The sequence below is a fragment of the Equus caballus genome, chromosome 27, assembly GCF_041296265.1.
Source record: "Equus caballus isolate H_3958 breed thoroughbred chromosome 27, TB-T2T, whole genome shotgun sequence".
Classification (NCBI taxonomy): domain Eukaryota; kingdom Metazoa; phylum Chordata; class Mammalia; order Perissodactyla; family Equidae; genus Equus; species Equus caballus.
In genome coordinates, this window is record NC_091710.1 from 41,324,414 (window position 1) to 41,339,385 (window position 14,972).

The 14,972-nt window shown below is 42.5% G+C and overlaps 1 protein-coding gene across 15 annotated transcripts in view; it reads left to right on the forward strand.

Annotated features, from left to right (window-relative positions):
- FAT1 (FAT atypical cadherin 1) overlaps positions 1-14,972 on the forward strand; it is a 131,549-nt gene that overhangs the window by 11,331 nt on the left and 105,246 nt on the right. For 14 of the 15 annotated variants that reach the window (XR_011433374.1, XR_011433375.1, XR_011433373.1 and 11 more), the window contains exon 2: positions 5,188-8,470. Coding sequence is in view for 10 of the 15 variants with exons in the window: in XM_070253407.1 (XP_070109508.1) it covers positions 5,206-8,470 (3,265 nt within the window). In the remaining 5 variants the exon portion in view is untranslated. Of the gene's footprint in view, positions 1-2,806; positions 2,883-5,187; positions 8,471-14,972 lie in introns of those variants that run through there. The other variant, XM_070253404.1, reaches the window with a different exon arrangement.

Sequence of the window (14,972 nt, forward strand, 5' to 3'; positions counted from 1 at the left end):
CAGGAATTCAGTGGTGTGATCACCTTCGAAATATCAAAGTGTATCCTTTGGCTAAAATGGTTTTTGGAGTTTAATTTTCATAAGCGTGAACGCTAGGTAATAATGTACTTTTTAGATGAAATGGTATTAGTATCTTTTTTGGTTTCCCCGCTCCCCCCTTCAGCTTTATGATTTCTTTTACGTAGAGTGACAGCCATGGTGTTTTGATCATGGCATTTTATCGTGAAGCCCGAGTTCACAGTTCTTGGTTACGTTACTGTAAGGTAATGTCTCCTAAAAGGTGGATTTTTTTCTAATCGAAAGAGTTGGGTTTAGAGCCAGCCCTGATGGTCCAGTTGTTAAAGTTCAATGCTCTCACTGCTTTGGCGGCCTGAGTTCGTTTCCTGGTCATGGAACCACACCGCCCATCTGTCAGTTGCCATGCTGTGGCGGCAGATACAGAAGAACTAGAAGGACCTACAGCTAGGACATACAACCATGCACTGGGGGGCTTTGGGGAGAAAAAAAGAAGAGGAAGATTGGCAACAGATGTTAGCTCAGGGTGAATCCTTGCCTGCAAAAAAAAGAAAAGGAAAATTTCAATGGCTGTTAAAAAAAGGAAAAAAGAGTTGCATTTAATAATTTATTCTTATTATAGTGGCATTCTGCTAGCCAAGTTGGCAGAGTAAGTTCAGGGTTTTAAAAGGACTTGGTTATGAATGTGATGCAGAAGGTTTATTCCTGCTGCCATGTGTCCCAGAAGAACTGTGGTGGGTGAGTTGGAAAGGTGATCCAGGTGTTTGGGAATCCAGTCGTGAGAGAGAAGTGGGTGGTGCCGGAGGCTGTGGTCGGACCGAGTGGCTGAGATGCCATGGGGATGAGCAGCTGCAGTGACTTGACAGGTTGGGCCTATCCTTGTGACCTGGGGGTGAGGTGAGTGTCCAGGGTCTTTCAGCAGTGGTGGTGCGAGCAGCATGGCGCCGGCCAGCATGTAGGCGTCACTGCCGAGTTCTAAAGTTGGGCTTGAAATGTACAAAAAGATTGACTTGTCTTGTCTTTGTCCCACCGCTGTTTCTCACTTCTCCTGCAGTGGCTGCTCTGTCCGTTTGCTGGTTCGTCTCCTCTTCTGTCCTCTAAATCTTGGGGAGCAACGGGGTCCTCAGTCCTTGGTTTTCTTTTCTACTCTGTGCTCTCCATTGGTGATCCCATCAGTTTCATGGTTTAAAATAGCATCTTCTATACTCTGGCAGCTCTCACATTCGTGTCTTCAGGCTGGACCACCACACATCTGGTTGCCCGCTTGAAATCCTTCCTTGGATAACAGCAGGCACTTCCCCCTTAACTTGTCCAAAGCCGGACTCCTGCTCTTCCTGCCTCACTTGTTCCTCCTCTGTCTTCCCTCTCAGTACCTCACAGCTTAGTTCTTCTTGCTCAGCACACAGTCGTTGGAATCTTCTTTGCTACGTCTCTCTCTCCCCCCTCCCCCCTCCAACTCATCAGCAAATCCTGAAGTCCGTCCAGCATTTCATCACTCCCCTCCCCTCACCCCATTACATTTTTGGGCTCCCCTCTGCTATTGCAGTCGCCTTCCACCTGGTCTCCCCCCAACTCTGCCCTGGCCACGCTGACTTCTCAACACAGGTCCTGGCGTGACCCTTTTCACTTTACGTAAGAGCGTGTCACTCCCCTGGTCAGAATCCTCAAGTGGTTTCTCATTTTATCTGCAGTAAAATTCAAAATCCTAAAAACAGCTGTTCGTCGAGTCCATACTGATCTAAAGAAGTGATTGAATAAATCCCAGAAATAGGAGAGAATAGACAAATCTCCCTTCTAGAAGAATTCGAAGTCATTCATGTAGCATCTCTCTCCACTCCTTAAGTGCGGGCTGCGCATGGTGACTTCATTCCAAAGAGTACAGTGCAGAGGGCGGGGCAAAGAGTAGCTGCGCAGTGGAGCACCCCGACACGCTCTGCTTCATCGAGTCAGCAAGGTCAGCCTCAGCAGCCATCCGTCACGTTGATAGGATGCGATGAAAATGGCATGTCACCTCTGTGATCTTCCCCCCACCCCCGTGACACACTGCCCCGGGCTCATCATGCGAAAAACATCAGACAAGTTCCAGTTGATGGGCATTCTACAAAGTACCTGCCCAGTCCTTCTCAAAACAAGGAAAATCAGAGAAACTGTTCCAGTCCGAGGGCCACTAAGGAGATGTGATGAGTAAATGTAATATGGTGGTGTTGGATGGATGGGATCCTGGGACAGAAGAAAGGGCATTGGGACTTAAATAGTGAATAACAGTGTATCCATGTCAGTTCACCAGTTGTGACAAATGTACCGTGATGTGAGATATTGACAGTACGGGAGACTATCTTTAACTTTTCTGTGACTCTAAAACTATTCTAAAATTAAGAGTTTGTTAAGAAAAAATCTCCCTCACTGCCCTCCCCTCACCCACTGTGCCCCACACTGGTCTCTGGTGAGTCTCTACCTGGTGCTTCTCTACTGGAGGGGATTTTGAGCCCCAGGGGACATTTGGCAGGATCTGGTGACATTTTTAACTGGGGGAGGAGATTTTAGTGGGTGGAGACCAGGAATAATACGAAACATTTTACAGTTCCCAGGGCAGGTCTCCACCCCCCAGCCCCAAATCAAGAATTATCTGCCCAAAGTGTCAGTAGAGCTGAGGTTCTTTTGAATATCGGGGTCTCTTTTTCTCAAATTCAGGTTCCTGACCAGGGCCTCTCTTGCCCCTTTCTTTTTCTCCTTAGCACTTAGTCATCAGCATCTGAAACCCTCTGTTTACTTGTTTGTCTCCCCAGGAAACATATCTTCCATGAGGGTTTGTTGGTAGCTTGGTCCACATTTGTAACCCCAGCATCCAGAACTGCTCCTGACGCATAGTAGGTGCTTATTAAACATTCGTTGAATGAATCATGTAATTGATGAAGAGAGTGAATGGATGATAAAGATAACATGTACTTAGGCTAAAAAATTCATATAGAAAAGTGAAAATATAAACATTCCCTCAGCTGCCTATTCTCCAGAAGTTACTGCTCTTAACAGTTTATTTTTTATCTGTCCAGGATTTTTCCGTCCATTTTTAAGCACCTCCATGAACCATGCACATAATTTATCTCCTTTCCCTTTTTTACAACCATAAATGGGACCAGTTTAGTTTTTCCAGTTAATATACCTGGACATCTTTACATATTAACGTATGGAGAGCTGTCTTAGTCTTTTTAATGGCTGCGTAAGATTTTATATGTAGAATTAAAGCGAAAATATTTTATTTGCTTGCAATAGAATCCTGATATAATACTTTCTAATAAAGTGAATAATAATAATGTGTCTCCTTAAATGAAAGAGTGCTTGTTTAACATCATCTTTTTAAGTGTCCTTTAGAGCGTTTTCTGTATACGTATTTTTTATTCCTAGTTGGTAAGATTCTTGGGATTGGGAACTTTGTCTTTTAGAAACAGTCTTTACCTCCATGCCCCGAGCACTGTCTGTCCGATAGCAGGTTCTCAATGCCTGTAGGTTAAATTGAGTGGAAGTTTCACTTGTTGTGACAAAATTTCTGGATCATTACATAATATTCAAATTTCCCTGAGTATTAGAACTGTTGACCAAATTAAGAGAGAGTTTTAGGAAAAGATTGTCGCCTTATTTTGTTTAAATGATAATTGTTCTCCTGGAGGCCAAAAATCTGTCTAATTTCCTGACTTTATCTGCTGAGGAGAAGGCATGATTGCTTAAAGTTCAAGTTAGGGTGCCCAACATGAACGTGATTCAGTATCAATTAAGCTTCTAATTGCTTTCAGCATATCAGGGCTTTTGTTTTTTTTCCCCCTCATGAAATGGCTAATGGGGCAAAGTTGGCAGTAGCTGTGTTAAGATTCTGTAAATTAGTGTGGCCATGCTAATTTCAGCCTGGCTGTTGAACCAGCCTCGGGTGTGCTGTTTCTTTCACCTTTGGTAGCATTCACATTTCATGAATGTCCATTTGAGAGCCACTTAGCCAAGGGTCCACTGCTGTCCTCTGCTGATGGCCGGCGCTGGGATGTTTTGTGGAGATCCACGGATTTACAAGGGGAATTTGTTGGCATTTAGAGGAACCCTTGGTCTGAAAATAATGGTCCTGCTCCCCTGCCAGGCCTCAGCCCAGTGGACTGCCCACCTTCCCACTTGTTGAAGGCAGCCCCATCTCAAATGTCCTCTTTCCCCCTCTGACCCTCCCACAGTGCCTGCCACCTTGTGCCTTGATTGGCGTCTGTGTATGTTGCTGGAACGGATGTAGCATTGTGAAGTGCGTGTGTGTGTGACTTGCGTTCGGGTGACAGATTGTTCAGTGCCCTGAAGACGTAGGCACTCTGAGCACTGGTTGTTGACAGCAGTGGTGCTAAAACATTGGTGTGGCCCATGAGACTTGCTCCACTGGCTTAGAGAGAAAAAGTTCTCTTTTAATATCAAGCTGCTGGTTTCCCCTTTGTGAACTGACTTTTTTTTGGCTCACGTTGGTGCTTCAGAAATGACCTCAGTGTCAAACTTGATGATATAATTATTTTAATACCTTTAATAGTTATATAGTGCTAAATGAGGCAGTAAACCCTTACATTATGTAGGGAGTGAACTTAATCATTCTTGCAAAGAAATAACTTAATTTCAGGATAAATTTTGAGATGAGATTACGAGCTGTGATTACGGGAGGTCATAGAAAACCATTGTTGAGGGTTTTTTGTTGTTCTGAATTGTTGTGTGAAGCTTCCCACGCTCAGAATAATGGCAGTGGCATTAAGTTTGCGAGCTTTTGAGCACTTAATTTATTGTATATAAGTAAATGTAACAATGTTCATTATCTACCTTTTTAACAATTGCTTGTATTTGCCTTGAAGATTTAGGTATAAGAATACAATTTAGTTGTTACACCTAATAGTCTATCATCTGATACTCGTGGTTCTTTAACTTGAGTCGTTAAAATATGAATAAAAAATTGTTCCGAAACTCAGTAATTCTAGAAATGTTAGAAGAATGTTGATACTTATATTGGAAAGCAGAAAAAATGAAAACCATTGCCTTTGTTCATATTCCATATGGATGGAAAATATTTTCTTAAAATGTAAGATCTAAGACAAACTTTAAGAAATAAGTTTACGCTTTTTTATTTTATTTCCCCAAAGTGATGATTCTTCTTTTTTTCTCTTTTAGGTTCCTGAGAGTTAAGCGATGGGGAGACATTTGCCCTTTCTTCTGCTTCTGCTCCTCCTCCTCCAACATTTTGGAGACAGTGATGCAAGCCAAACACTTGAGCAGACTCCCCTGCAGTTTACACATTTCCAGTACAATGTCACTGTGCACGAAAACTCTGCCGCTAAAACCTACGTTGGGCATCCTGTAAAGATGGGTATTTACATTACAAATCCAGTGTGGGAATTAAGGTACAAAATTGTCTCAGGAGACAATGAAAACCTATTCAAAGCTGAAGAGTATATCCTTGGAGACTTCTGCTTTCTAAGAATAAGGACCAAAGGAGGAAATACAGCTATTCTTAATAGAGAAGTGAAAGACCATTACACCTTGATAGTCAAAGCAGTTGAAAAAAATACGAACGCTGAAGCACGAACAGTGGTCAGGGTGCAGGTGCTGGATACAAACGACTTGAGACCGTTGTTCTCACCCACCTCATACAGTGTTTCTTTACCTGAAAACACAGCCATAAGGACCAGTATTGCAAGAGTCAGTGCCACAGATGCAGACATAGGAACCAATGGAGAGTTTTACTACAGTTTTAAAGATCGAACAGACATGTTTGCTATTCACCCAACCAGTGGGGCAGTAGTTTTAACGGGTAGACTTGATTACGCAGAGACCATGCTTTATGAGATGGAAATTCTTGCTGTGGACCGGGGAATGAAACTGTACGGTAGCAGTGGTATCAGCAGCATGGCCAAGCTAACCGTTCATGTAGAACAAGCCAACGAATGTGCTCCCGTGATAACAGCAGTGACGTTATCGCCGTCAGAACTGGACAAGGACCCAACGTACGCGATCGTCACAGTGGATGACTGTGATCAGGGTGCCAATGGGGACATAGCTTCTTTAAGCATTGTGGCAGGTGACCTCCTTCAACAGTTTAGAACAGTGAGGTCCTCTCCGGGGAGTAAAGAATATAAAATCAAAGCAGTTGGTGGCATTGATTGGGACAGTCATCCTTTTGGCTACAATCTGACGCTCCAGGCTAAAGATAAGGGAACTCCTCCCCAGTTCTCTTCTGTAAAAGTAATTCATGTGACTTCCCCACAGTTCAAAGCTGGGCCAGTCAGGTTTGAAAAGGACGTGTACAGAGCAGAAATAAGCGAATTTGCTCCTTCCAACACACCTGTGGTCATGGTGAAAGCTACGCCTTGTTATTCTCACCTGAGGTATGTTTTCAAAAGTACACCTGGAAAAGCTAAATTCAGTTTGAATCACAACACTGGTCTCATTTCCATTTTAGAACCAATTAAGAGACAGCAGGCAGCCCATTTTGAACTTGAAGTCACAACAAGCGACAGAAAAGCCTCTACTAGAGTCTTGGTTAAAGTCGTGAGTGCTAACACCAATCCCCCTGAATTTACCGAGACGGCGTACAAAGCATCTTTTGATGAGAATGTGCCCGTTGGTACTACTGTCATGAGCGTGAGTGCTGTGGACCCTGACGAGGGTGAGAATGGCTACGTGACCTATAGTATTGCAAATCTAAACCATGTGCCGTTCGTGATCAACCATTTCACTGGTGCAGTGAGTACTTCAGAAAACTTGGACTATGAGCTCATGCCCCGGGTTTATACTCTGAGGATTCGAGCGTCAGACTGGGGCTTGCCATACCGCCGGGAAGTTGAAGTGCTCGCCACACTTACTCTCAATAACTTGAATGACAACACACCCTTGTTTGAGAAAATCAATTGTGAAGGGACCATTCCCAGGGATCTTGGTGTGGGAGAGCAAATAACTACTGTGTCTGCGATCGATGCTGACGAACTTCAGTTGGTCCGCTATCAGATTGAAGCTGGCAATGAACTAGATTTGTTTAGCTTACACCCCAACTCTGGGGTATTGTCATTAAAGCAGCCGCTAATGGATGGCTTAGGTGCAAAGGTGTCATTTCACAGTCTGAGAATTACAGCTACCGATGGAGAAAATTTTGCCACACCATTATACATCAACATAACCGTGGCTGCCAGTCGCAAGCCGGTAAACTTGCAGTGCGAAGAGACTGGCGTTGCCAAAATGCTGGCCGAGAAACTCCTGCAGGCAAATAAATTACATAGTCAGGGAGAGGTCGAGGATATTTTCTTTGATTCTCATTCTGTCAATGCTCATGCCCCACAATTTAGAAATACTCTTCCCACTGGGATCGAGGTAAAGGAAAACCATCCTGTGGGTTCCAACATAATTTCCATGAATGCTACTGACCTTGACACTGGTTTCAATGGAAAACTGGTCTATGCAATTTCTGGAGGAAATGAGGATAGTTGCTTCATTATTGACATGGAAACTGGAATGTTAAAAATCTTATCTCCACTTGACCGTGAAACAATGGACAAATATACCCTGAATATTTCAGTCTCGGACCTTGGCATACCACAGAAGGCCGCTTGGCATCTTCTAGATATCAGAGTTTTGGATGCCAATGATAATCCACCTGAGTTTTTACAGGAGCACTATTTTGTTGAAGTGAGTGAAGACAAAGAGATCAATAGTGAAATCATCCAGGTCGAAGCCACAGATAAAGATCTAGGGCCAAACGGACGTGTGACATACTCCATTCTTACAGACACAGATAAATTTTCAATTGACAGCATGACCGGTGTTGTTAAAATTGTGGATCCTCTGGATCGTGAGCTACAGCATGTGCATTACTTAAAGATTGAAGCCAGGGATCAGGCCAGCGAAGAACCTCAGTTGCTTTCCACTGTACTTCTGAAAGTATCATTAGAGGATGTTAATGACAACCCACCCAAGTTCATTCCACCTAATTATCGTGTGAAAGTTCGGGAGGACCTTCCAGAAGGAACCATAATCATGTGGTTAGAGGCCTATGATCCTGATTTAGGTCAGTCTAGTCAAGTGAGATATAGTCTTCTGGACCACGGAGAAGGAAACTTTGATGTGGATAAGCTCAGCGGAGCGGTTAGAATTGTGCAGCAGTTGGACTTTGAGAAGAAGCAAGTATATAATCTCACCGTGAGGGCCAAGGACAAGGGGAAGCCGATTTCTCTGTCTTCCACCTGTTATGTTGAGGTTGAGGTCATTGATGTGAATGAGAACTTACACCCGCCGGTGTTTTCCAGCTTTGTGGAAAAGGGTGTAGTGAAGGAAGACGTCCCTATTGGTTCATCAGTAATGGCAGTATCAGCTCATGATGAGGACACAGGAAGAGACGGGGAGATCCGCTATTCCATTAGAGATGGTTCTGGTGTTGGTGTTTTCAAAATAGATGAAGAAACAGGTAAATCTGCTCTTATCACTCTGGTTTGATTGCCCCTCTCGTTTTTTCCGATGTAAACATCTGCCCTGTGCTAGCTCCTTCACACTTGCCCATTGGTCTCTCTTAGGGCTCAGTATAAAAGTGCATATGCATACTCTTTATCCTGGTGCAGGTGTCTTGATGGTAGTAAGCCATGAAGATGGAAGGAAAGGAACCCAACGGCATAATGAGTAAAAACTGGAAAAATTGAAATCGTTACCACTGATACTGATCTCTAAGTTTGTGCCTCTGTTATCAGAAGCATCTCTGTGGTTTTGCTGTAACTTTGTGAAGCCCTTCTGAGTTTCTCCAGCTAGTACGTTTGCAGACTGACACTTAGAAGGACCACTGCCACCACCTGGCATGTCATGCAGAGATTATTGCACACCTGCAGAATTACACCGTGCACAGAGAGAAGACTCTGCCTAACTCTATGATGTGATCTGCTGTGGTCCCTCCTCCAGGTTTTGAGAGGCAGAGTAGGGCAGTGGAATGTTGCATTAAGAAAACCTGGCTCGGAATTCTGGCTCTTTCCATAATTTATTGAGTGATCTTGAGCAAGTTAATCTATTAATAGACTTTCTTCATCTAGAAGATGGGTACCCTCAAAATCACTACAAGATTTATGTGATGATAAAGTGAAATCACATGGGAAAGCTCCCTAGCATGTATTAGATCTATTTATGTCTTTCGGAAATGGTAGCAATGCTTTCTTACGATATTCTTCCACCTAGGATAAGGTCCTAAAGCCGGAACATCTGAGATGGCCAACTCACGCTGCAGTCTATCGTTTGGCGCTTGTACAAATCTCTAATTTAGCTGCTTTTCCCAGATGTTACAGTTTCAAGTCAGTCTCCCCAGATGAAATGTGAGCCCTTGTATTAGTTTGTTAGGGTTTTGTCATAACAAGTAGCACAGACTGAATGGTTTAAACAACAGAAATTTATTTTCTCGCCATTCTGGAGGCCAGAAGTCCAAGATCAAGGTGTTGGCAGGGTTGATTTCTTCTGAGGCTTCTCTCCTTGGCTTGTAGATGGCTGACTTCTCCCTGTGTCTTCACATGATCTTCCTTCTGTATGTATGTGTCCTAAGCTCATCTTAGGAGGACACCAGTTATATTGCATTAGGGGTCACCCTAATGACCTCATTTTAACTTATTTATCTCTTTTAAAGCCCTTTCTTGAGCAACAGTCACATTCTGAGGCACTGGGGGTTAGGGCTTCAACACAAATTTAGGGGGACCCAATTCAGCTGCAGACAGCCTTGAAGGGCAGACAGGCTTTTAGCTCGTGCATTTTCTGTCCCCAGCCCTCAGCAAAAAGTACCTGGCACGTAGAAGTTGCTCATTAAACTTTAAAAAGAATGAATGAGTAAATTAATGATTATTTTGACTTGGAATGTCCTTTCCTCTGAGAATGGTGGTTGAGATAGAAGGAAATTGGCTAATGACAACACCAGTCAGCCATGGAGAGAGTTCAGTTTGTTATTAATCTCCTTGGTGTTTCTTTTGTGAATGTCCCTTCTCAAAGGATGTTTTTCTTACTCTGTTAAAACTTAATATTGATACTTCAAACTTAAGTTACAGTTAAGTTTATATTCAGTAATGCTACAAATAAATTCTTCAGTTGCTACCCCCCCCACTTACCCACTCCCACAGCTGATAGGTTTATAGCAGATGAAAAATATAATTATTGTCCTGGAAATAAGTTATTTTAGAGGCTGTCATATTTTTAATGCAGTTTTGTTTATTCAAGGGATTCTTTTTCTAAAGAATTATATACCACTAGCGTGTGTTAGATAATCTACAAATTATATACCACCCATCAAAATACTCGTAATAGTTTAATTCAAGAGAAAATAGAATAACCAACAGCACTTAGTAATAACTCATCTGAAGGGTAGAATATATATATATTTTTTGGTCATACTCTCTAATATGAATTAGAATTTTCGGGTATGGTGTCAACACAGAAAAATACCCAAAACTTAAGAACTGAAGCTGAAACTATGAAGTATTTTTGTGAATTTCCTAAGGACAATTATTCCTACTTTTTTTTCTTCCCTAACATGGGCTGTGAAAGCCTATGAAAGAACTATTACAAGTTAAACTTGAGACAGAAAATGTAGTCGCTCCTCGCGTAACGACAGAGACAACATTCTGAGAAATGCATCGTTAGGCGATTTTGTCATTGTGTGAACATCAGAGAGTGTACGTACACAAACCTAGATGGTGTAGCCTACTGCACACCCAGGCTATATGGTACTAATCTTATGGGACCACCGTTGTACATGCCATTTGTCTCGACTGAGACATTGCTATGCAGCACGAGTATAGAACCAAAATCTTAATTTACATTCCCTTCATGACTTGACTTATGTGAACGCTGTCTTTTGAGTGTTTTCTTTTAAATGAGAAGAGTATTTTTATCGTTGCATTTTAAAGACTCATTTAGAGACTGGTATTTTTCGCCTATAAATTTAAGAGATTGAAATATTCTGACTATCAAGAAAAACAAATAACCAACCAGCCAAACAAAGCAGTATCCTGAAATAGAGCTAAAGTAATTTTCAAGCTGAGTGGCGGTGCCAGACTTTTCCAGGGGTAACTTAGTGGCAGGCCAGGAGATGAGCGTGGGTGGTGTGCAGTGGGGTTGGTAGGTGTATAAAAACTGTTATGCATTTGTATAAATATTGAGATTTAAAAGAGAGAGGAAAGTTGGAAATTTCTGGGTCACCTATTCTATAGTCCTTGCTTTACAGAGGAAAAATAAATAGCATACAATAGATTTATGTTTATATGCTTTTGAAATTGAATAAAAGTGATATAATAATATTTACCCTGGTATACATTACAAGATGTATTTCTGGCAGTAGAATTACCAGCCCAAGTTATTCTAGAGATTTCTGGCACGCCAATTGGAATTGTAGTGAATTCCTTCTGCAAAAGTCAACATGTTTGGTGCGCTAGAAATACTAAAATTAGGTATGCTGATTTTTCATTTGGGTTTGTCTAACTAATTTCTGGGGCAGCTTGGAAGTGTGGAGAGGTGCCTGTCTGAGGAAGGAAAGCAGAGGCAGTTCAGGAACACCAGTGGGGATCCCATAGGACACAGCCCTAAAGCTCAGTGTGAAATGGAGTTGGCCTGGCTCAGGTCAGGTTTATTGGCATCTTTCTAGAACTTCAGTCTCTGCTCATTGCCTCTGTCTGCTGTGCTCTTTTCTCTTCTAGTGATGTATTTAATATTAGGCTAATTGAAAGCGGCCTGTACAGGACTCCCTTGGCTGTGGAGACCAAGAATCGGCTTATTTGTCCGTTTGCTTCTTGCCTTTGACTTGACTTAAAACTATGGCATTGGGGCTGCCCCAGTGGCCTGGCGATTAAGTTCGCACACTCCGCATTGGTGGCCCGGGGTTTACTGGTTCAGGTCCTGGGCGCAGACCTGCACACCGCTCATCAAGCCATGCTGTGGTGGCATCGCCCATAGAAGAACTAGAAGGACTTACAACTAGGATATACAACTATGTACTGGGCTTTGGGAGGGAAAAAACACAAACTATAGCATTGGTTGGGTAATACAACCAAGTTTTTGTAGTGGGTTATCTATTTCAACATTGTCAAATACGTGTATCATTTGTATACTTTTCGCGGAACACAGAACATACTCAGCAATCTAAATTTAGCTCTTAGTATTTTTAAGACCCTTCCTTTTCTGTAATAATTTGCTTAAATTTGAAATATCCCCTGAAAAGTAGTCTTTTTAGAAATAGAAGTTCTATGAACTACCTGAAATAGCTGGCCGAATGCACAGTCCCATTAGCTCTACATTTTGTATGTATTTTGCTAATTGGCTTTGCAGGGACGAAATAGGTAATTGCAGTGTGGAGGTGACTGTCCTTTGACTTATCTGATAATCTCTCACTGAATCATATGCTTTTGCTGGACAGGCCTCTGGATGTTAATAAACTGTTCTGACAAATCCTTGCCCACATGATTGCTTGTCCATTTGAGGTTTGGAAGGGTGAAGTGTAATGTGAAAAATTATTTGGAAAGTCAGTCCTGTTCGAGAGCCGATCTCCAGTGCTCTAATTAAGATCCTCCCCCTTTTTGTCTCCTTAAAATCTACAGTGAGGATTATAAAGCAGATTTAGCAGAAATGTGAGTGGAGTAAGTATCTTCGATGCCTGTGTAATTTCACATTTAGGTTTTGATTTGACTTTGCTTCTCGGCGTTGACCCCGTTCTTAGTTCAAATATGTCAGTGGTTGCTTTGTTGTAAGCCTCACAGTTGGGCAGAACAGGATCCTGAGCATCCTTCCTGGAGATTGGCTGGCAGAGTGATTTCAGCTTAGTGTTCTTAGCCTTTGGGTACCCATCCAAGTTAATTGCTACTTGAGCACCAATAAAAAGTGGCAGCTTTTTGCTAATTTTTAAAACTAAGGCTATGTCTAGAAAAATACTTGGCCGAAAGATTTTTTTAATTGTCAATGGAAACTTGTGTTGGAGAGGTGCTTCACTGAGGTGTGTTCCCCTGACGTGTGTATTGTAATGGAATGCCCTTCAGTACGTGTCCCTTTCATCTGCAGTACTTTGGTTCGGTTTTCGGCTGTGAGTATAATGCAGCCCAGTAAGAGTGTTTCTCCCTTCTGACTTGGCTTATTTGGAGAGACCATGTTTTTCATTAAGATAAGAGCAAATTTCTAAACTTATTAGTGCTGTGTTACTCTTAGAATCTTAATCGTGGTACATTTCAGTGCAAGGGCTTGGAATGAATTAATATGGAAGGACAGCTGTTGTAACAAGATAAATCACCATTCATAAAATATGGGAGGGAAAAGGAGGACTACGCTTTTCTTAAGGAAACATGGCTACCTCCTCATTATGGGGGAGTGTTATTGCACCCTTCCTGTGCTACCCGTTTGGGGACTGGATCCTGGCCTTCCTTAGTTAGGTGGACACAGGCTGAATGGGTTTGTGTAGTAGGAACAGAAGGGACTTCCAATCCAGGTTAACCTTATTGTTGACCTCAGTGAGGGGCAAATTGTTTCTGTCTGGCTTGGCAGAACTCTGAATATTTTAATTGTTCACTCAAATTGAAAAGAAAACACAAAAACCTTTTCCCAACTTAAAGTAGGATATTCTGCTTACAACCAGGGACCTGTGTTTTTTCCTAGGGCCTGTTCTCTCATGACAGGAAATGGAATGTAGTGGATATAACTGGGCTCAAGTGTCATGGCCAGGGACTCTGTAAGAGTGGCTAAGAGCTGGGCGGCCGTTAAAAGTGTGGTCTACTGTGGTGGGACCAATTACCTCTCTTGGAGCTGGGTCCAGAATTCCTGGCAGCGGGAACTTAAATAGATACTGGTGGGAGGCCCGGGAGGGAGTTAAGAAATTTGCTGGTGAAAGGGCTTTTGTGTCGTTGTCTCCTCCCTTAAGTGGCAGCAGCTGCTGTCCTGTTCTTACTTTTTGTTCTCCTAGCAAAGCTGAAGCGAAAGAAACTGATTTCCTAGCCACAGGGAGATTGAAAATCAGACCTTGGCAGAAATTATGTTATGATAATGTGCTGTTGCTGTGTTTGGGAGTAAAAATCTGCTCTTTTGTCTGTGTGTGTGTGTGTGTGTGTGTGTGAACCTGTGAGTCAGGGCAGGGAGAATGTGGTAATGTCTACTAGGGACAGAATCTTCCTTTGAAGCAGGAGGTTTTTAAGGGGAAAACAGAATCTAATTAGAAATCCTAAGGAAATTCTATTTTGTTTTAAGAGAAAACAGAGGATCAGCTTTTCTTTAGTTATTTGTATGACATTTAATAAGTTGATGCTCTAAGTACCGATTGAATACTGGTTGGGGGAGGAGTTGGGTTGTCAAGCTCTGTGAAGTGTGATTCAGGTGGTATTACGTTGTAAAGCAGAAGGTGGCAAATGAAGCTGTGCAGTGCCTGTAATGTAATCCTAAATGATGCGTAAGGGCCAGGACCAGGAGGCGATGGGGTAGAAACAACTTAAAATATGGTGTCTCTGGCCACATGCTTTCAATGATGGTGATAGTAATGATGAAGGGTATCAATTTAATAATAAACTGCAGCCACTTACTGAGTGTTAGAGCGGGCTGCCGTTCTAAGCACGCCATGTGCATTAATTTATTTAATCCTCACAACTACCAGACGGATATGGTTATCCCTGTGTCACGTTATCATTGATGAGGAATCCTCCACTGGGAGGTTAACTTGCCTAAGGCCACTTGGGTAATGAGTGGCAGAACTTGTAAGCCTTTGCATGCAAACGCTATGTTTCTACTGCCTCTCACTCTTTAAAGAGTGATCTGGAGCTGTTCTAAGGGAGCCCATTGGAAAACCACTAAGTTGAGTGGGCTTCTTGGGTTGGGCTGCGCTGGAGACTTGAATCCTGGCTTTGCACCTTGGTTTTAAAGGAGTGTTGAATCTAAAACTCTTCTTCCATCGTTTTTTCTCAGTGACGTATTGTTCTTTAGCA